General features: G+C 41.0%; 1 protein-coding gene across 2 annotated transcripts; it reads left to right on the forward strand.

The window, feature by feature from the left end:
* Positions 1 to 66: 66 nt before the first annotated feature.
* On the forward strand, positions 67 to 22427 carry atp1a3b (ATPase Na+/K+ transporting subunit alpha 3b). Of its 2 annotated transcripts, none has more exons than XM_030157306.1 (23): positions 67 to 207; positions 346 to 438; positions 11406 to 11525; positions 12467 to 12526; positions 13391 to 13594; positions 13680 to 13793; positions 14231 to 14365; positions 14456 to 14573; positions 14700 to 14968; positions 15193 to 15391; positions 16739 to 16983; positions 17107 to 17299; positions 17875 to 18050; positions 18163 to 18299; positions 18402 to 18552; positions 19009 to 19177; positions 19336 to 19490; positions 19633 to 19756; positions 20014 to 20159; positions 20261 to 20391; positions 20514 to 20615; positions 20723 to 20814; positions 22267 to 22427. In XM_030157306.1, the coding sequence occupies exons 2-23, from the start codon at positions 433 to 435 to the stop codon at positions 22293 to 22295; spliced, it is 3075 nt and encodes a 1024-aa protein (XP_030013166.1). In that variant the 5' UTR covers positions 67 to 207; positions 346 to 432; the 3' UTR covers positions 22296 to 22427. The 2 variants fall into 2 exon arrangements, with proteins under 2 accessions (XP_030013166.1, XP_030013167.1); XM_030157307.1 differs by having other exon boundaries at positions 11445 to 11525.
* Positions 22428 to 23829: the final 1402 nt, after the last annotated feature.

The raw sequence follows: 23829 nt of genomic DNA on the forward strand, positions 1-23829 counted from the left end.
AGTACTGCGGCAGCACCGGCACAGCGGCGGAGGGACACCAAGTCCTGAAAAGGTAGCAGTGCGGCTCCGCGGTTCTGCCGGTCTTTCAACGCGAGTGTCAGAGAGCAGAGGAAGGACGCGCATCCCCGCGTGATGCTCCGCTTGAGACCGAAACATTTCATTTGAGAGACGTCTCACTGGGACAGACTGTAGCCTTACCTTTTCAAGGTTTGACAGACTGTTTATTCAAACCCAAGAAAACTAGAGTATTAAACCCATACGTAACTTCCCTGACGTCTTTTTACTCTACTCATTTTTCATCTAAGCTACCCCAAATACTGAGCTTCCCTACTTTTATTTTTCAAGGCTTGATATTGTGTTATCGTTCATCTCGAGAGGCTGAAACCTCTCAAGCCGTGCATCACCTGAGAGGAGAAGAGTGACTGCGCCAACATGGGGGTAAGACTGACCATTCCAACTTTTTAACTGCGTTGTAGCCCACCTGAAGTGGCCTTAAAAGTGAGAGATAGCCTGTCATCTTACTCCGCACGAAAAAAGGCGTCAAACTCATCCATGATGTAATTTTTCCTATAAGGAAACTCCGTTTGTTGGAGTGACATTGACTCTAATGCGGAACTGTGTTTTACCCTGGTCTCCTGGACTGCGACAAATTGATGTATAGCCAGGAGCTGCTTTCTAGTGCAGCTGATAGAGGGAAGAGGCGTTCAAGTGCTCACTTTAACTGACTTCAGCCTGTTTTATTATATAGCTGGCGGCTTTTATCATTTGCTCTGAATGACTTGGCCAACTTAACCAGCAGACATTTTGACTTGACTCAGCTGGAAAAACACAGGTTGTACCTTAGCATGTAAGAGGGATCTGTTCTATTTAAGTACCTCAGAAAGTCATGCAGGTGAAGCAACGTGCGCAAACCGAAACCCTGGAACGGATTCAGCTTCATGGAATGCACCGATTGTCAATTTAAGTAATAAAACAGAGGCAAAATGTCAGCTGTGAAGAGGGAAAGTTTAAGGTGAAATGTGTAAAGTGATGCTGAAGTCTTAAAAGTAGATTAGGTCTGTGTGCCTTCGGGGTTATCGGTATGACATGTGTGTTTTACTCAGTAGGCCTTACTTTGACTGTAACCTTGCCAGCCCTGGTAGGTAGGCCTAATCGGTTTATTCGGGCTCTGGTGTTGGACAGAGGGACACAGATGGACTTGTGCGTGTTGGAAACAATTTCACTGTTAAAGTTTACCTTAGTGCTTATGATTTCCTGGAATAAGATACAAAACTCCAGATTTCTCATTCAGGGGTGAATGGATGCTCACAGTTCATCGTGACCTCCATGCTCCCCTCCACTGTCCTCTCCTGCGTTGAACCCTGCTGGCACTATTTTGCTGCCTCTGGTGCCGTACAGGAGAAGCATCTGTCGGTCAAGTGTGGATGCTGAGCCCAACGCGTCCTTCCACGGAACGCTCTCAGCCGAGGAGTCTCATCCTCGGCACCCTCACTGACCCATGCGTCATAATGCGGTTACCAGGAATAAGCGCCTCACCAGCTTATTTCCTCTTTAATTTGTGACATAACGGGGACTCGATAATCGCCAGGAATGAATGCATTTACACAGTATACAGATAAAAGAAACAGTACATCCAACAGCTAAACCAGCTGCTCTTTAAGTTTGTCCGTTTATTTAAAGAGTTAACTCTCATCTTTTGCCACATTCATTAAAGCTGTCTGTTCTTTTCCCCAGTGGTTTTAGTTAACTTTTTAGTCACGCAAATGAGTCAATATAAGCTGGTCGACAGAAAAAAAAAAAAAAACACGTCTGGGAATTGCCGAGGTTCGGATGCCGGTGTGGGCTATTGCGCAATTTCTGTTCTGTCATCCCCGTCTTGCTAAAGGAGTTGCAATTTTTAATCTGACCGCGGTGTGAATTAGTGCGGTGTCATGACGCTGCAGACAGACAAACATACTGTGGCGTTAGACTGACATCCCTGTAGAAGCAGAGAGAGCCGGTGGCATCATGGTGACACCCACCGATTAGGTCCCTGCAGCATCCAGCAGACCGCCGGGAGGGACCCTCAAGATGCAAATCGCTGAAAAGATGTCGCTGTCACGCTTTTGGGTTGGATGTGAAAACCAAGCCGGCTCCTTTTGCGGGCACTGCGTCAAAAGGGAAGGGAGCGCAAAAAGTGCTTACGCATGTAGCTACTGCTGCTGTGGGAAGTTTGGGGAAGCAGTGTGAGGACAGATGCTGAGTGGAAGCAGTGTGTCATTTCCAAGGATGCCCACAACAGCTCTTATTAAAAGAGTGTTAAAGCGTCCCTGGCGTCCTGTGAAGGGTGTTCCCGCATGCGGGGGTCACCCTGAATGGAAGACAAGTATATCGAGTATCTTGATGTCACGCGTCGCCGGTCGACTTCCGACCCTGTTCCTTTTTTTCTGTGAATTTCGCACTGGCGCACTGTGCAATGGCATTGCTAGCTGTCCTCTGCCAAGGCCGCAGGGGGCATCGCTTGCGACTGCTTTCTGCGTCAAACCAGAGGAGGGGGGCCTTCCAGTGTGGAAATTCCCTATGAAGAGCTGTGATAGGTTGGCACAGGGAACCACGCAAAAGAATCCGGGTTAAAGAGATAACAGTGATGCCATAGAGCAAGCTTCGACATGTGTCAGCAATACAAGAGAAAGACAGTCAGTCCTGTCATAAACAGAGGATACTTGAAAACATCTCTAAAAAAAACATTCTCTTCTCCCACACACCCCTGGTATTTCCTTTCCTTTCCTTTCCTTTCCTTCAGAGATGCAGCTGTATGTTGCAGAGGCAGATGATGAGAGTATAGGATGGGTGCAAAGCGAGATGTTGATCAAGGGCTGCACACACAATGGAGTGTGGGTTTCACCTTCGACTTGTTGGCACGGGTGGGGGAAGGGTTTCATTGCTGAGAGAGCAAGAGAAATGACTATGGAGTGTGTGGAAGGACAGATAAGTGGTGACTGGTCTGCAGGTGCAGAGAAGGAGAGTGAGGGATTTGAAGTGAGGGAGGAGGCGTGTGGAGGGGAGGGCTGCCTGGCTGTATATCCTGTTACAGGATAATGACCCGAGGCTCACATTACTGTGGCTCCTGTTTCCTTTTGCTGGCTTTATGGGATTGGTTATCAGGAGGACAGAAGGCAGATGGGATAGGCAGGGGAGAGTGAGTTGGGTAGTTGATCTGCATAAGACATGAATGAAGGATGTATGTAATGGTGGGAGGGGGGATGGAGGAGTGTGTTGCAGGTAGCCCAATGCGAGGGAAGATGTAGGATTAAGTGACATGAAGACGTACAAGTATCACCGAGGGTTTGTCCAGAAGGTCATACTATCTAGGGGTGGGGTGGAAGTGCTTTGAGTGCAGTGTGGCTGAGGAGAAGCTTCTAAGAGTGTTCAGACTGATTAGACTTATGTAATAGTATACATGTTTGCTAGAACAGCAGCAGCATGTCCTTTTTTTAATGCATTCAGGAGGCTGTGAGGAGGAGTTCCAAGGTGCTACTGGCAGGTTGTTCAGAGTTGGATGTGTGGCCTCTGCAGAGGCCCAGCCCTGTGTTTGGTGCAGAGTGCTGCTCACTCCCTCCCCACTGCACCTGCTGCCTGATGCTAATAGGCTGCACTGTATCACGAGCGATCGTCCCACACGATGCTGGAACCGATAGAAAATAATGTTCAATACATTATCTGATGAACCTTGTGGCCCCCTGATCACAAAGTCCGCTGGGTTTTTTGGTCCTATGGCCTATGGGGGTCAGCTAAGGTCAATTTGATCACCTATTGAAACATCCTCTACTGTCTCCTTTAGCCTCTTTGAGGATCTGATCAATTGATATAAACAGTAATGAGGACATTGCCCTTAGTGAGAGTACAGTTGAAGGACAGAGAGCTGATTTTTGCTAATGCCTCAGTCAGCTTCTCTGCTACTTTAAGTATAACAGGAAAAAGATCAGGAGCAGCTTGTGTAATGCTAATAAAAAGTAAAGGTCACCGTTGTCTCCTTCAAATTACAGCATTACTGGTAGGCCCAGTGATTGATGTGGCTGATGGTTTAACATGTTGATGGTCTCATAAAGAGAACAGTTCAGAAAGCTTAGGTTGCTCATCTAGAATTACATGACTACTTTGTTGTCCAGGAGATGTGTTTGTGAACTGTGTGTGACTGTAAAAGTGTGTATCCTTCTACAAGTCCACCAATGCACACAAAGCACAATACATGTAGCAGAGATCAGGCACAGTGGACTAAAGGACTAATTAACTGTAAAAAAAAAGTTAAAGTTAAGTATTAATTCTATTCCAATCTCAAGTTGCTTCAGATGTAATTCTGTCTTGTTAATAAGATGTCACATTCAGTCATATACAATAAATATACTAAATGCATACACATAGGAGGTTGAATGAAATCCCACGGTCTAAGATAATGAATATTTATCAGCGGGTGGCTGTGCAGTTGTTTGAGGGTACATGTTTCTGACCTGCTGCCTTCTGAGGAGTCTTAAGGTTCCATGGCACGATGCCAGGTTTGGCACAAGCACTAGTGCACTAGGATTTACAGCCTTAATCTAGATCTTGCCACAGTCACACACATGCCAAGACACACAAACTACACTACATCATTCCCATCTCCCAGAGTGGACAGTGGACAGGACAACAATAGACTGGTGTATGTATGGGATGAACAGATGAAGTTGTTGAAAGGACAGACAGATGGACAGGAAGGAGTGGAAGGATGGGGGGTGGTGTGGCTTCATCTTAAATTAAGGTTTTATCAGCAGGGTTTGGTTGTGTTGGTTTGTTATTTTTAGCTTTTGGTGCAAAAAAATACAACACAACTGACACGTGAGCTAAACACAGTTAATCTGTCTTTGTCTCTGCAAATTTAGAGATTAAGATTGTGCCTTAGTGCTCATTAAATACCTCAGTCTGTTTAGTGTACATTTATTTGTTTATTTACATATCATTATCATCTAATCAAGCTGTTAATTGTGCATGTAATGTTAATTTAAACTGCCCCCAGAAGAATAAGATTGTCTAAAGAAACTGTTGTAGTGAATCTCTTCCACTTTGTGTTTTTCTTCAAGGAAAGTACACAAGATCTGTCTTTATTCTTCATAGCTGATATCTGGGCTCTTCTACATTTGATGTCTTTTCACTTTCTCAAAGATAAGAACCCTAACATTGTTAGCAACACTGACAGTGATAAAGGAAACAACTTCCTTTGTATCTTTTTCGCACAGGATTCAAAGCCTAATCATTCTGCAACAAGTGACTATCCAACACATTCATTTAACTCATCCAGTATCTGGACATTATGACAAATGGCAATGCATTTCATTTGACTGAGAGAATGGCTGAGGATGAAGGGTGATATAGACACAAAGACAAGGAGAGGCCCAGTGAGCTAATCCAGTGTAGTAATCAGACTAGCTAATCCCAACAGCCCTGTCCCTTGGTGCACAGCCTGAGCCCCCTGCTGTGGCCCAGAGTCCTGCCATCCTGCTGCAAGAAACAGCAGATGGTCCAGTGACCTATGAAGGTCACGTATGCAAGTGCACATTTAAACACACTCTGCACACAGGCAAGTGTGTATAGACGCAAATCCCAAATGTTAAAGAACTCCCATTTTGACACACACTTCTCTTATGTATCACATTTAAGTTTTACTCAATTGTATGTTTACAAATGACAGTTTACTCTGTATTGTTTATACTCTTGTTTATACCTTAGTTAATTAAAAATAAATAGCAGACGATCTGAGACAGTGATAGATAATCAATGATATAGATCTTCACAGTGAAAACTTTACATATATTCATGGCATATACGTGTACATAGATCTAAAATAAGAAATCAACTTGCAGCTCTGTAAAGAAAAATATAAGATGAAGTTTGCTACAAGATCTAAGTTACACAGCAATCCCTTTGTTTTAGAGAAATGATGATTTGTAAAAGAAGAACCATATGTTCATAGTATGGAAAAACATGGTGGAGAACTATAAAAAGACCATGGTATAATTCTCACATGGTCAAAGGAAGTGTACAGTCATACACGTTCATGAGATGGCATGGATGCTGCAGAATGATGGCATAAGACGAAACAAAACTTGATAATAATACTTGGAAAAAAAAACTATGAGCATGATGGTGGACCTTCTACCCCAAACCACTTCCTTATTTGCTGTTCCTCCTGAAGTGAAACAGACTGTCCCAGTAACAGTATTTCTGCTTCTTGTATTTGTGTACTAAATATCGTTTGTCTCTTGTTATTGTCAGTCTCTTAGCAAAAGGGCATAAAGGGGAAGCAAAAGTACCACATTCCAGCTCCACTTACACATACAGTCAGTAGAAATAATGAACCAACCGGTTATCCAGAGAGATTTGATGATGTATACTCCTACTTTGACAGCTCTGTTTAGTAGAGCACATAGCAGTATCCATAATAATCACCATGTTTGCACTATAGGTAGTAGCTTTGACTGGTGAATTGTATCTTCATCATTAATGCAATATGAAACACAACTGCGAGCAAAAATTATTTCAATTACATACAATAGCAAATAACTTAGAGTTTTGCAAGTGTGACTCCTTGTATTGAAATAACAAAATGCTACAGTGAAATTAAAAGCCATAACTCATTTTTTTGATTATGGTGATGAGAAATAATGATTATTCAATTATTTAAGTTTTCTTAGAAATTTTAAGGGAGTTTCTATTGAGTGTTGAAATACAGTAGTTCTTGTTTTTTTCAGTGTTTACCTATTCAAGATCAGTCTCATCATCATCATAATATTGAACATTATTATTGCCTCAGATTTTGCTCATATGTGAAGGCCTATATGCATGATTTACTAATTCCCCTTTAAAACGCCCTGTGCACATTTAAGTTGGAGAGTACAGTGAACCACTTTGCCAGTTGCCAATTCACATTTCAGGAAGGTTTTTTACAACCTCACAGTTCAATGCTCTCTTACCCTGAAGTTTGAAGTTGTCTCTTATCACATAATTTCACAATAGGTCTCCCTCTTTCATTCCCTCTACATCTCTCTCTCTCTCTCTCTCTCTCTCTCTCTCCCTGCCGCAATGCGTGTAGACGCTGCACATACGGACTGTAGCCAACACAGTGACTCACCTCTGCTCATACAGGCACACACACAGGCACAAGCACATACGAACACACATATTCCTTGAATCAATTTGCTACCTGTGTTACACAGCAGTGAATACAGTGTCCAGTTACAGGTGCATCAATTATTGCTCTACCCGGATCACATCAGGGGATCCTAAGACTACATGGGCCACTACTGAGCTTCATCTCCATGCCAATGACCATGCCGGTCACCATGGTTACTTGCCCTCCAAACACACTCAAGAGTTGTTTACATGAGAACAAAATACAAGGTTAGCCGGAGCAGCCCTGCAGAATAATTTATGATCAAATAAAAGACCCAACCAGAAATGTGAAACATTGGCTTTATTCATTTATTGATTTTTAACTCCATCTAATGAGCCCATATGGAACTGGATGTGGGTGATTACACTATGTAATCCATAGAGGAGCATGTAATGTTTCCTGATGAAGTCAGATGCGTCTGTTCATTAGTCTGTTCATCTGTGTGTCTGTGGGAGAGGGAGCGTCTGTAATTCCAGCCACAAGTCTCTGTTTCCTTCCTAGGTACAGAGGGACTCATTACATTACCCAGAGAAGTGTGAGACAGCTGGACACCCACACAGACCATGGACACTTTGATGCTTTCTGTGTCTACAAAGACACTTAGACACATGATTTTTCACAACTGTACAATAAGTGCTTAGAGACCAGGCTGAGTAACATCTGAAAAGGACTCTAATTAGTGAAAATTTATGCAGTCTCATATATTTTTCATGTATTTTAACTTAAGTGATAGATTCTATCTGCGTAAACTGCATTGCGTGTTTTTCCTTCTAAGCTATATGGATTGATCTGGATTAGTTTGTTTGATTTTTATGTTTTTTCAAGGGGAGGTATTTGCATAGGCCTTTTTGACTTCTAACCTTACTGCTCAATGTGCTCTTTTTTTGCATTTTTACCATCTTGTTTTATGTAAAGTACCACTAAACTAAACTAGGTCAACTAAATTAAACTAAACTAAACTAAACTAATCTAAACTAAATTAAACTGAAAAAAAAAGACATTTACTTGAAAGGCTGCGTCTATTGTAACTATATGCATAGTAACTGAGTAACACATCTTAACAGGTAGCTGGGTGTGTATGGAGGGGGAAACCAGAGGCTTAGTATGTTGTCACTTGTGTCGTTAATGATCATGTTTCAGACACATGCACACAAAGCCAAAACGGCCACGTGCTTACTCAACATACAGTAACCACAATAAGGACCCAGAGAGTCACGTTGAGAAATTCCCATTCATATTTAACGTACAGTATATTCACTTACAGAACATGTGCAAAGATACTTGAAATGACCATCTAACCCATTAGCCTATGAGAACACATTCTCAGAGTGATAAACACCTACACCATAAGTGAAGTTGTGCAATCTATTAGAGTGGGGTCACAGCAGGTCAAACACTGACATAGAGCCAACAGACAAAGACTGCTGGTCAATATCTAATTAGAAGCAGAGAGAAGGGTGACAACAGCTCCCCCGTCTCTCCATTCACCCCTTTCTCCACCTGCTTCTCACTCTTTATCTGTCCCTTCGTCTCGCCACCCACTGGCGTCTCCTTTTCCATGCGTACACTCCTGTCTGTCATCCACGCCCTTCACATTCATCTCTTCCTGTCTCTACTTTTCATCACTTCATTAGGAACACTTCTACTCTGCTAACCCTTTCTTTGTTCTCATATGTGTGAAGAGAAAAGAGTGAGATGACTTTGTGCCTGTTTTTGTGTATATATGGTCAGAAGTGTATGTGTGCTACTGAGAAGGCAACTACTAAATATATTTACAGCACTTGAAAACAATGTTAGACCTCCAAATGCACACTAAAGTAGTCACTCTGTCATGTTTAAGAGGGTGACAGCACCTGACTAGAAGTTAAATCTGTAACTTTCCATGTTATTTCAACATATTTCATTTCTAAATGGGGTTACAGAGCCACTATTTAAATCCCTTAATCTCCAGTAGAAAGCCTAATGCATACATATATGTGCCAATATGTGCCCACACACCTTCGCTGACAATGGCAGGCACACACAGAGGATCTGTCTCAGAGGGGATGAGCAGCAGTACTTTTCCACTGCATCAGTCTCTCCTCTATGCAGCCTCTGCTCCACCAGGCCTGCCTGGTCTTGCTGCAACAAGAGATTTGCTCACCTGCTCTTTTGTTGCAGAACTGCATATGTGTCTATTGGCACAAACATTTCCCTCCCACTGACATGCTACTCTCTAACTGTCATGCTTGACATAACGCGTTTATTGTTTGAACTTGTGCTCAGAAGTGGTCGTTGAGCAGTCCACAATTATGTGAGTGAGAGTTGCACATGTTTCACAAAGTTTTTTTTTTTTTTTTTTTTTTTTTTTTTATGAAGGTGAACCAGACAGACAGGTTTTTATTACCACATGTTTGATATGTAGCAGCATGATTTCGCAAGGATTGTACACAGCAGCAATGGGAGATGTAGTAGCAAGTCGATGTTTGTCGCCCCTTTTGTTTCCCACTGCAGGTGTGTGTGTTTTGGTGCGGTCTGGGTGTGGGAGTTTATCAGGCGAAAAATGTGGAAGAGTTGATTTACACTTGTTCACAGTACATATAGTAGTTTGCTCAATGAATTTGAAGTAAAGTTCCTTATGTTTAAAAAATTAGATGTAATTTTAAGTATTATGAAAATGTCTAATCTTTCTTCTCAAACACTTTAATCACAGTTATTTATATGTGATATTTAAGTCAAGCAGTAATTGCCTCCAAGTTTTGATCCTCTTGAAATGGTAGTTCTTGTTTGTACCACCAGAGGGAGCTCAGTTTCTGTCTGAATTTCAGCACACAGATGGTTTTTGATTTGTTATGTGTGGGGCACTAACACTTAATCATAATAGTAAAAAAAAAACAAAAAACATAACCCCTGACTTCCTCTTCTGATCTTTTGACACATTTAAAGTCATTATTAATTAAGACCCTCTGCTTTTATTGATTTTCACTGATTATAGGATATATTGACCCGTGTGTGTTACGCACAGTAAAATGAGACTTCCATATCATTTGTTACTCTAGCTTGAATGCTCTGAGTCCTGAATGTGTATCTGACCGTATTGATCCACAACCAAGGGCAGTCTGCCTGATGACTAGGTTGGGTCAATGAAGGGCCTGTCCACAGGGACACCTTCTGAGAAGGATCCTTGTCTCTCTATGTCACCTCTGACCTTAGATGAGGGACATTTGTATTGATGTGGTCCACCAGGCTGCTATCCTTCCGGATAACCAGCTACAGTTACAGTTATAGGCACAGAACGGTTTGAATGTGCAGTGCTGGAAGAAATCAGGGTTATTAAGAGGTCACTCTTGTCAGGTTTAACAACATAAACCAATTTGTTAAGGGGTGGGTATAGTAAAGAGGGTAAATGGGACAAACAGTGCAGTAATACTGTCAGAAGCAGGAGGTTTGCATGGGCGTACTTGCTCATACATCTTGTTTACAAGCTGACTTAATTTTTAGTGATCCTTACATCAAAGTTTCACTTGTTCGTGTGTTGGGTCCATTAGAGTACAACATACTGGAATCTAATTAGAAAGTCTTTGATGAAACAAATTTCATTTGTGTTCTCCTCTCATGTTCTTTTATACAGGCAGCGACATGACAAAGACCAGGAAGTAATTAGTTGAAACCTACAGGTTAAACCATTTGCTCTTTATCATGTTTTGATGTGTCTGTGAGGCTCTGAACATCAGAGTGGAGAATTATTAGATCAATGAAGATCAAATGGATATAGCAGAACGGTCTGCACTCAGTCTAATTGTGTGGTGACAGTGAAGTCTTTCTATAGATTTTCTCTAGCAAAAAGCTACCAGGGTAATGCATGTTTCCTTTTACAACCTGACTGAATCTTATAAAGATATTCTCTTTTTTAGATTTTTTTTTTTTTTTTTTTATCAGTTAGTTAATTGTCTTTATGTATTAGTAACCATTTTCTAAACACAGAATAACTGTCTGAAAAAATACAGGCTATCCCACTAGGCCACTTCATAGGTGTATAATACGGTTCAACAGTGAAACACAGAAATGTCAGGGACACCTCATGTTGCACACTGTGACTGAAATTTATTCCCTTTAAATGTAATGCTACTAATGTACATGTACAATCCCTGAGAAGAGTTAAGGTTATGCACCGAGGCCCACAGGCTGCTATCTCATTAATCTAGTCCAAAGGCATGTATAAAACATGTGTATGTGTCTATAGTATGGGCGGTCAGACAGTTACCGCGTTGCCACCACACAGGACAAAGATGACCGATCCCCCAAGAAGAAGAAGGGGGCAGGCGCCAAGGATATGGATGACCTGAAGAAGGAAGTGCCCATTGTGAGTAATGCTTTTCCTTTATTTTTGAACATACGTAAAAATACTTTTGATCCCCGGAAATGTACAGTTAGTTGATATGTATAGATAAGTCCAAGTTTTATACCATCCATGCACTTTTTGGATGACAGTAAACGATTTCGACTTTTTGAGAAAATCCTGTAGTAGGATAAGAAATGAAAATGATTGACACCAGCTCTCATGGAAGAAGATATTCAAACTCAGGCCAAAAGATTTTTTTTAACTGGTAAGAGGGGTGACTTGTTATCAGGAGGTCATCACCTTGATTCTTCATCTCTGCACCAAGAAACCACCAGGGGCGCCATGCCTGGCTGCCCTGACATGTCACTCAGGTGAACTGCATGCGTAGAGTACATTTCTAACCATATCATATGCCTTTTACTCCTTGGATTCTTAAAAAAACAATCTGAAAGCAGTTGCTGAAGTTTCTCTCTATTCCATATAATTCTGCCTAATTACCCCGCCCCTGAAGGGGCCCTGAAGGGCCAAGGGGTATTGTTTTTGGTTTAGCTTGTTTCTTTGCTTGTTAACACTTTAGAAGAAACTATTGGTTAAATTCATACCAAATTTGGTTTATAGATTGCCAGTGACCCGGAATAGATGTCATTACATTTTTGGAAAAGTAGGTCAAAGTTACAAATTTTTATGAATTTTTAAAATCTTTCTTTTTTTTTTTTCTCCACTTACTTGTAATGGCCGAAATGTGTCTCTGCTGTCTATGTCTATGCTGACATCAGCACACACATAGACATGATGACATCAGGTGGATCGGTGCCAAAATAAGCTATAATACATACAGGGGCGGGATTTATTGTGCCTTTCACCATTGTTTGGACTGATTTCCTTGCATGCAATTGTGCAAACTATTAAACACACTAAACATTCCAGAATATAATTTATATTTGTGTCTTTTTATTTTTCAGACGGAACACAAGATGTCTGTAGAGGAAGTTTGCAGGAAATACCAGACTGACATTGTCCAGGTAAACTGATGATAATTACCTCAATACACAGGTGTCAAACATACGGCCTGAAGGCCAAAGCCTGCCTGATAAAAGGTCCAATCTGGCCCATGGGATGAATTAGTGAAATGCAAAAGTTACACTGAAGATATCAATAATTAATTAATAATCAATTATTTTAGTTCAGGTTCCACATTCAGACCAATTTAATCTTAAGTGGGTTAGACCAGTAAAATACTATCATAATAACCTATAAATAATGACAACTAAACATTTTCCTACATGAAAATGTTTACAGTTACAAACTATAATTTCACAAAAAAATGAATAACCTGAAATGTCTTAAGAGAGGTACATGCAATTTGAATAATATTCTGTCTGTTACTAAATGTTTTGTGTCTTTGTAGATCCACTGTGATCTGTATGTTCTAATGTACACATGTAAATGAGAAGCTGAGGCATAATATTGTTAAAATTGCAAGTTTTTCTAAATAAATTTTAGTTTTTTCATAGTTTATTCACATTTTTGTAAAGGATACTTTGTAGATGTAAATGTTTTCATAATGTATTTTTATTTTTTCACTCTAAAACATAAAGCAAAGTTTTGAGTTGACATTATTTATCGGTTATTATGTTATTATTTTATTGATGTGTCCCATTCAGATCATATTGGGAGGATATGGCCCCTGAACTATGTTTGACACCTCTGCTGTAATATGTCAGTTTTTCCACTAGGTGGCATTAGAGTGTCTTTAGTACTATTATCACCAGCCCACAAGATGCCAAATAAAACTAATGTGAAACGTTAACACTCTTAGAGGTGTTTATGTTGGTATGTTTCGATGCACACTTACCCTTCTCTGTTAACATCTTTTTTCCCTCCAGGGACTGACCAATGCCAAGGCAGCAGAATATCTGATCAGAGATGGTCCCAATGCTCTCACTCCTCCACCCACCACCCCGGAGTGGGTCAAGTTTTGTCGACAGCTGTTCGGTGGATTCTCCATCTTGCTGTGGATCGGCGCCATCCTCTGTTTCCTGGCCTACGCAATCCAGGCGGCCACTGAGGACGATCCTGCAGGAGACAATGTGAGCATCACATACACATTCTGTACAAATATAAAAACACCTCAGCATAGAGAATGTACTTTTCTAACTTTCCCTCTCTCTCCAGTTGTACCTAGGTATTGTGCTTACAGCTGTTGTCATCATTACTGGTTGCTTCTCATACTTCCAAGAGGCCAAAAGCTCCAAAATCATGGAGTCTTTCAAGAACATGGTGCCTCAGGTAAACACACGTCATAGCTCAAAATAAGCCGGCTCATCTTTTGTGAAAGCTTTGAATTCGGATAGAACAAAATGTTTAACCTTTAAAGGGATTAATTTGGGGAATTTTTAGAAATAGCTGGCAGACACTCCAAATTTATAGCTTAATGTGACACATTTTGGAGCTAAAACCATGTTGATTTTGTTAAGTTATAAGGAAAGCATACCATGACAGTCTTAAGGTAAAGCAAATGACTGCATCAGACTGATCTTCTGAGCTTCTTTGCTAAGTGCTGAGAAAGAAAATAAATCCACTGAACATTGTGTTTTTCTGTTGTTTAATATGCCTGAAGGGGACAGAGAAGTTCTTTCATACCTCGTCATTTTAGGGGTGACAATGTTTCTCTACGGTATCATTTATGTATTTTCTGACTTTTCCTTATTCGTATGTTCCTGCAGCAAGCATTGGTGATCCGTGAGGGTGAGAAGGTACAGATCAACGCTGAAGAAGTGGTGGCTGGAGATCTGATTGAAGTGAAGGGAGGAGACAGGATCCCAGCTGACATCAGGGTTGTTTCAGCTCACGGCTGCAAGGTACCACACATGAACATGAACACACAAAAGACACTACCTCCTACTTATATTATTGGTATCTTCATGTTTACCTATTCTGCCTCCCATTAGGTCGACAACTCCTCCTTAACAGGAGAATCAGAGCCCCAGAATAGGTCACCTGACTGTACCCATGACAACCCTTTGGAGACCCGAAACATTGCTTTCTTCTCCACCAACTGTGTAGAAGGTATGGTCACCATGGCATTTGCTTGAATTATAGCCAGAACGTAAAGGTTAATGCTGTTGTTATTTCAGAAATGTGGTTATGTATTACATTTAACAACATTATTGCCCTGTATTTCTCCCAATTAAGGCACAGCACGTGGTATTGTAATCTGCACTGGAGACCGCACAGTCATGGGTCGCATTGCTACTCTGACATCTGGACTGGAGACCGGAAAAACTCCCATTGCTAAGGAGATTGAGCACTTCATCCACATCATCACAGGTGTGGCTGTCTTCCTTGGAGTGACGTTCTTCATCCTGGCCATTATCTTGGGTTACACCTGGCTGGAGGCTGTCATCTTCCTTATCGGCATCATTGTGGCTAATGTGCCTGAGGGACTGCTGGCCACAGTCACTGTAAGTAGATCTGCACTGAAACAGGAGTATGGACCTTTACCACTACACCTCAATTACATATGAAATGCATTTATTCCACTGCCTAGTCTTTTCGCTAATTTTTTATTGATACAGACATTTTACTTACTTATCTTTACTACCTCTGTATAGTTCATTAGTTTGGTTTAAGTCTTTAGACATTGAGGTGTTTTTCTGATTTCTCAGTATAAAACCCTTGTGTCCAGGTGTGTCTGACTCTGACTGCTAAGCGTATGGCCAAGAAGAACTGCCTGGTGAAGAATCTGGAGGCTGTGGAAACCCTGGGCTCCACCTCTACTATCTGCTCTGATAAGACAGGCACCCTGACCCAGAACAGGATGACTGTGGCCCACATGTGGTTCGACAACCAGATCCATGAGGCTGACACCACTGAGGACCAGTCTGGTAAGTAAAGGGGCAGAGTTGGAGAGGAACTAGTTTAATGTAAATTTGTCACATAATAATCATTACAAAATAGATGTTACTGTAATCTGTTAAATTTACTGAAAAATATGTAACTGCTGTTACTGCATGTAACAGTGGTAATTACACATTTCTAGTGCCTGAATGTATTACATTTAGTAAGGAGCTAATATTTAGAATATTATTTTTCTCTACCCAGTTTGTTTTTTTATCTACGTCCTTGTGGTGATTGTGCTATAATATAGAAATATTCCTATCATTTAGCTTTATTGACAGGTTTAATATGGCTCAAAAAGAAAAAAAAATCAATAAATGTAATTAATTATTACTTTTTTTTACTTCTTACTTTTGTTACTTCTTTAAGTGACTGAAATAGTTACTGTAATCAACTATTTATTACTATTTTTTATAATTATTTATTATATTTGTTATAAGGTAACCTTTCCTGTACTAGTAAGAAGATGGTTAAAGGCATAATTATTGTTTGAAATACGCATAATTTGTGAAAGGAATAACTACAAATACAAAAATGGCATTTTAGTATGACTCCTAAACCATTTTCGGAGCATTTTAAGTACCTTTTACTGTGTCAAGTTTACTTTAAATGTTTTGTTGTTCATTTGTTTTACTGTATTTTATTTTAGAAGTGCAGGGCAATGCACAAATGCATTATATTTCATATATGATTAGATTAATGAGAAATAAATTGATTAATTATTGATAGTTATATTTGAGGTGAATTTAAAGGACTGTACCACTAGACTATTACCATCCAATTAAACGTAATAAAATGGAAGTGGATCCCATATCCTGGCATAACACCTACTGACATAAAAATTCCAAAATGACTTTCAATGATCACAACAGAAATTTGCTGTGAAAACCCATTGCATGTACAGTACCACATTAAAACTAATGTGTGTGTGTGTGAGAGAGTTTTACACAAGCTCAATGTGTAATTATGCAATACTCAATACTCTCTGTCATTTGTTGTGTGCTGTTATGTGTTGATGTCTAAAGTAAAAGCTGTTTAAGTGTGTGCAGAGGAGATGTGGCATGCTGGTTTTTTTACCTCCACCAGGAGGTATTGTGATCACTTTGCTTTGTGTGTGTGTGTGTTTGTTTGTTTGTTAGCAAGATAACTCAAAAAGTTATGGACGGATTTTCATGAAATTTTCAGGAAATGTTGATACTGGCACAAAGAAGAAATGATTAAATTTTGGTGGTGATCGGGGGGTACAGATCTGTCTTGGTGTAAGTCTGCGCTCTCCGAGTGCTTTTCTTGTTATAATTGCGGTTAATGATTGTTACTCTTCTTTTTTTCTCCAGGTGCTTCATTTGACAAGAGCTCAGTGACGTGGCTGTCTCTGTCCCGTATCGCAGCTCTGTGTAACCGTGCTCAGTTCAAAGCAGGACAGGACTCAATAGCCATACTGAAGCGTGACGTAGCCGGTGATGCCTCAGAGTCGGCCCTGTTGAAGTGTATCGAGCTGTCCTGTGGCTCAGTCAGGTTGATGAGGGATAAGAACAAGAAAGTGGCAGAGATTCCATTTAACTCCACCAACAAATACCAGGTAATGAACACAATTGGATTAAAACTGCATTCAAAACGTACAAATACAAATGACTTGGTGTGGGTACACTTAAATATGGCACTGAAAACGTCTGGCTCACTTCTTCCCTCTACCTCTTTCTAGCTTTCAGTTCATGAAACAGAGGATCCTAATGACAACCGCTACCTGTTGGTGATGAAGGGAGCCCCGGAGAGGATCCTCGACCGATGCACCACCATTTTGCTTCAGGGCAAAGAGCAGCCTATGGATGAGGAGATGAAGGAGGCTTTCCAGAATGCCTACATGGAACTGGGAGGACTGGGAGAGAGAGTACTGGGTACGAGATGTCACTGGAGAGGTGTTAAAGACACTGTAGATGGTAGAGGATACAGAGGGCCAGTGTAAGAAGGATTTGTAGTAGTCGTTAGATCTCTTACTAGCAAAGAATGAATTTGACTACTTAATACTTTATCTTCTCCATTATTGAACTGGTCGTTTAGGTTTATTTATACTCATTGGTAGATTTGTTTCACAGTCAGATGATGACATCCTTTTAACACTTCTCAAAGCATTATGATATGTAACACAAACCCAAGGCATGAGTTGACTAGAGATATGATACAATAAAAGTGCTCCAAGTTCCAGCAATCAGGACATAAAAGATAAGAGAAAGATGGGTCGATAAAAGCATGATTGCGATAAATGACAAAAATAAACTTTTGCACTAAGACCAAAGCTAAAAGAAGTTTGAAGAAGTTAAAACCCAATAGTCAGTACTTATTTCCTTAATATGGGATACTGGAAATTATATCAGAGGTGAAGTTAGGATAGAGCCAGACGACGTAACTAAATTTGACTCATTCTTATGCATCCCGTATCACTTAATGACTCACACATTTGCTCTCTCCCCAGGTTTCTGTCACTTGCTGTTGCCAGAGGACCAGTATCCCAAGGGCTTTGCCTTCGACACCGATGATGTCAACTTCCAGACAGACAACCTTTGCTTTGTTGGCCTCATGTCCATGATCGACCCTCCCCGTGCTGCTGTGCCAGACGCTGTTGGCAAATGCCGGTCTGCTGGTATCAAGGTGAGCTAATTTGCTCTACCTGTATTTAATCCTAACACTCTTCCAAGCTAGTCCTCAAAGCATATTGTGATCACATGGTAAAACACCATCATTTTTGTTCTTGACGTCATAGGTCATTATGGTCACTGGAGATCATCCAATCACAGCCAAGGCCATTGCCAAAGGAGTGGGTATCATCTCCGAGGGCAACGAGACAGTCGAGGACATTGCAGCTCGTCTCAACATACCTGTCAGCCAGGTCAACCCCAGGTAAGGAATGCAGACAAAAACACACAGTAAAGCTGCACAAGGTCAAGGAAAATGTCATACTTTAAGACCCACATACCTCATCTTCTTAATGTCTTTGTTCAGAGATGCCAAGGCCTGTGTGATCCATGGCACAGACCTAAAGGATCTATCACAGGATCAGATGGATGACATTCTGAGGAATCACACAGAGATTGTTTTTGCTAGAACATCTCCACAGCAGAAGCTCATCATTGTAGAGGGCTGCCAGAGACAGGTTGGAACATTGACTTTTAAATGATATATAGGAATTTAATGTTTTGTATTCTTTGACAAATACAAAATTCTTAATTTCTCATTGATGAAATAGTCTGATAGAGTTCATAGAGTTCATAGAGGTATGAATTATATTATACAGCATTATATTTTTCCAACAGCAGATGGCGCCATTTAGCTTGCAATCGAAAGCCCCCTAACCTGCACACAACCTCTCAACAGAGCGAGAGATGCTGAAATATCCAGTAGCCTTATTCTTTTTTGTTATGTCTAAGTTTTATTCAATGGTTAATATTGCTAAGTAAAAACTGAATCAGTCTAAAAAAACTGTTTTTCCAAAGCACATGCTGAAAAAGTTGCTTGTTTGTTGTTGTAAAAAGGTTCATTTGCATCCAATGTATTAAGTAATGACTCCACTGGGGACTGCTTATTACATCTCTTTTTCCTCTTCACTCAGGGAGCCATTGTAGCTGTGACAGGTGATGGTGTGAATGACTCTCCTGCACTTAAAAAGGCCGACATTGGTGTTGCCATGGGAATCTCGGGCTCTGATGTGTCCAAACAGGCTGCAGACATGATCTTACTGGATGACAACTTTGCCTCTATTGTCACTGGGGTGGAAGAAGGTGAGAAGAAAACAAAACTGGACAGGAAATGGAGAAGCTGAGAAGCACAAGATGAAATGAGGCATTAATGCGTGGTGTTCGTTTATTGTGAATATCAACTAAAGGAAAGGACTCATCATTTTGGAACTGATTTGACCTGTCTCTGTCTTGCCCTTCAGGTCGTCTGATCTTTGATAATCTGAAGAAGTCTATCGCCTACACCCTGACCAGCAACATCCCAGAGATCACCCCCTTCTTATTGTTCATTATTGTCAACATTCCTCTGCCACTGGGAACTATCACTATCCTTTGTATCGACCTGGGAACTGACATGGTACAACCTGTTTAAACACTTATTCCTTGTCATGACAATACAGCTTTATGCTCACACCGGTATTAAAGTATACATCTCCTGTTGATGTGTTGTCATGTAGTAGAACAATGTTAAAAGTTGATATTTCTTGCTCTTCCCTCAGGTTCCTGCCATCTCTTTGGCTTATGAAGCAGCTGAGAGCGACATCATGAAGCGTCAGCCCAGGAACCCATTCAGGGACAAGCTGGTGAATGAGAGGCTTATCAGCATTGCCTATGGACAAATTGGTAGGTTAACTGAAGTCTGCTACAGCTGATCCAGGGTGTGAATTGTCTTTGATCCTTATTGAAGTTTGATCTCAGTTGCCTGAAAGTAATTTTGTGTTAAAATCATTTTTATCCCATGTTGTTGCCCACAAACAACACAAGCAGGATTATCTTTGGTCTTACTGTTTGTACAAAGTGTTGGAGAAATTAGATTTAGGAATTTAGAAAATCTTAAAAAAACTCCATCATAATCTCTGTGTCTGTATGATTTTGCTCAGGTATGATCCAGGCTCTGGGTGGTTTCTTCGCCTATTTTGTCATCATGGCTGAAAATGGCTTCCTACCCTCCCGATTAGTAGGCATCAGACTCAACTGGGACGACCGAGGCGTAAATGACTTGGAAGACAGTTATGGTCAGCAGTGGGTAAGTATTTAAATTATGTATGCAAAACCTGATGTGTAGATTCAAGATTCTGAGTATTTTCAAGATTCCTGTACTTCATCTCAAAACATCTCTGTCCTCAGACGTACGAACAGAGGAAGATTGTGGAGTTCACATGCCACACAGCCTTCTTTGTCAGTATTGTAGTAGTGCAGTGGGCGGATGTCATCATCTGCAAGACCAGACGTAACTCTGTATTCCAGCAAGGCATGAAGTGAGTACAATAGGTGGCACTGAATTTATATTTAGCTAATTAATTTTACATTATAGACGTGTGTTGTTGTCTATAAAGGCATAACGCAGCGGGCTTTAACATTTGTATGTTTCTCATCCCAGGAATAAGATTTTGATCTTCGGCCTATTTGAAGAAACCGCCCTGGCTGCCTTCCTGTCCTACTGCCCAGGCATGGACGTGGCACTCAGGATGTACCCTTTAAAGTAAGTGTTGTTACCACATGTGGTCTGTCATTCTAAGTGAAATATGTGTGTGTGTTTTGTGTTGCATGTTTTTGTCAATTCTTATGCTTTCTTGGTCTTTCCCACAGGCCTACCTGGTGGTTTTGTGCATTCCCCTATAGTTTTCTCATCTTTGTTTATGATGAAGTCCGAAAACTTCTCCTCCGCCGAAACCCTGGAGGTTTGTATTCATTTCCCAAGGCTACGTCTGCACTAATACATTTATATCTAGCATGCATACCACTCCAGTGTTTTAGATTCCCTAAAATGGACACCCTTGTAAGTAAGTAAGTAAACTTCATTTGTATAGCACTTTTCACAGATAAAATCACAAAGTGCTTTACAGTTGAAAATAAAATGTCAAACATACACCAAGATAAAAACAAAACAGTGGCACAGAGAAACAGACAATAACAGAAGCCCAAAAAGAAAAAAACATCAGCCTGGGCTGAACACCTGCCTGAAAAGATACGTTTTAAGTTCCTTCTTAAAGAAGTCAATGGACTCTATGCGTACATAGAGTTAGAGATAGTGCATTCCAAAGGCATGTAGCACGGGCTCTCCTTGGGTTCTAAATTGAGTGTGAGGAACCATCAAAAGTCTCTGGTTTGGTGACCTTAATGAGTGCGAGGGAGAATAAGGTCTCAGGAGCCCAACTATGTACAAAGGGGCTTGATCTTGAAGGGTTCTAAAGGTAAGAACTAAAATCTCAAAGTGAATTCTAAAACTGACTGGCAACCAATGAATATAAAAAAAGGGGTAATGTGATCCCTATTCTTGGTTTCCGTCAAAAGCCTTGCTGCTGCATGTTGCACAGACTGTAGGCGATCGACAGCTTTTTTGTTAAAACACATGAAAAGAGCATTGCAATAATGTATGCGGGAGTTAACAAAAGCATGTATGATCCATTTCAGTTTTTGAAACCATAGATCTCAGTTTTGAAATATTCCGCTAGTGATAAAAGCAGTTTTTTACTAGCCGCTTACAGTGACAGTCCAAGGACATAGCTTTCTCAAAGAAAACTCCCAGGTTACGTAGGTTAGACTGGACATAATTTGTAGCAGCGCAGTGCAGTCATAGCACACACTGAAAGTGCAGGTTGATAGGGCTTGAGAAAGTGACAGAACAAACATTTATGACAAAAGATGAGAAGCAGAGGCAGCAGCTATACCAGTCACAGGCACTATCTTAACTCTCACCTTTGGAAAACACATCAGACCCTGTTTTAGTTTTGTTGCTTTGTAGTCTGAATATGCAGAAAGTGAGACAGTGAGAAAACAAGAAGTCATCTTAAACTACAAGCTGTTCTTTTAACATAGATACAAAATTAAAGGCCTTTCTGTTGTTGTTGACTCCGCAAGCAGCTGCACTGTATCATGATGCTGCTGATTACATTCACAGCAGGCGAGCTGTTACTTGAACAATTTGTGACAATTCCTGGAGTGTCATCAGCCCCCCGTGGCCCTGTATTATGTTTTTCTGCCATTTTAAATCACACTATGAATTAATACTGTATTAGTGTGCATGTAACTTGAGTCTACCAAACTTTTATAACCTAATTCTATGTTAATTGACAACTATATTGTATTCAACACATTGTTTAATTAACCCTTTTCTTCTATTTGTGTTCCAGGTTGGGTGGAAAAGGAGACATATTATTGATCGAAAGAGCATCTTCGCTCAAACCCCCTACATCTTCCACTTATTTCTCCCTTCTGTCACTCCATCCCTGGCAAGACACATTTTCAGACGCCCCGCCCCTTTAAAGACAAAAACCGCTTCAAAGCAATTTTCATCACAACTGCCCCAAAGATTAAAAACAGCAAAAGCACCTTTACAACTTTCTACATTGCCTCCCGCCCCTCCCCGTCCCCCAGTTTCTCCTATGATACTCTTTGCATGTGTTCTCTCACTGCTGTGTACATAAACCAATATATCTACCAAACGGCAGCTGCATATTGTGTATGTAGATTTGAACGAGCTAAGGATACAAAGGGAGTGTCTATGCTCTGCAAAAAAGGGCCATCCCGCTCCTTCTCCCTCCCTGTTTTTCCCGTGCCTCCCCCCGACCCTGTCCCCTCGTCTTTCTCCATACCTTCCTTCCTCCCTCTTGCCCCACCTCGCCAACCCTTTGCTTGTCCTCCAATCTCGCACACACATAAAATCATACAGTGAGACCTCACCGCTGACACCACTTCAACTGCCACCTCTCGCCTCCGTCTCCTGTCTGTGGAGGACCAGTGGAGTGGTCACCTCCCTGTCCTTCTCACGGTGTCCATTTTCCTAATTTCTGTTCTCAACGGCCACAGTGTTGTTGTTTCTTTTTTAATATGTGGGCTGGTGGGGGGGTTCAATGATTTTACTTGTCTTTTTTATTTCTAAGATCGGAGGGGGGGTGTGTGAGAGCTGCTTCTCCTTATTTAGGCCTAACAAAGCACACCCCATTGCGTCCTGTCCCACCCCCCACCCCTCCTTCCCCTCCTGTCTCTCACACCCCTCTCCTCCCTTCCCTCCTGCCCTGTTTGTCTCTGTTTGTGTGCAATGTGTGAACCATTATCCTCCTTGTTAATAAACAATACACCCCCCCAAGTTGATAAACTCAATCTTTCTGTGTGCTCTAGGAAATCTATATAATTCTATACTGAATTTAAATGAAACAATGGAAATACACATGTTGTAAAAACAGCTCGAGAGACATTCATGATGAAGCTAGGGAAAAAAAAAAGCAAGAGTACCTGTCTCCTTGTTTGTTTGGTTTCAGTTATTTTTGCTGGTATTTCAGGAGGCTATTATATAAAAAAAAAAAAAACCTAACAGCAGAGCAGGGTTTAGGTTGTGTTTTTATCAAAAAACATGAGACACCAACCAAGGCTTTCAGGTTCCTGTCACTGCAGGTGTGCTGGTATGATGTGGTGCAGTATGCTGTGATGTGCTGAGTGGTGATGATGAGTCCATGTGCCTGGGGTTTCATTTCTGGACTGGGTCGAGGTCTGGTTAAATCCAGGTCATGGTGTTGACCCGGTCCAACCCAGGGTTGTGTGCATGTATGCATTGGAGACCAGTGAAGGGCCAGCGGTCTCGGGCTGGATCTACTGTAACTCAGATGGCTACAACGGTTGAAATTCAAGAGAAAAATACACAACTAGTAGAACATGTGTGTCAAATAAATGAAACCAACACCAATAAAACATCTAGA

The sequence above is a fragment of the Sphaeramia orbicularis genome, chromosome 16 (genome assembly GCF_902148855.1).
Source record: "Sphaeramia orbicularis chromosome 16, fSphaOr1.1, whole genome shotgun sequence".
Classification (NCBI taxonomy): Eukaryota; Metazoa; Chordata; class Actinopteri; order Kurtiformes; family Apogonidae; genus Sphaeramia; species Sphaeramia orbicularis.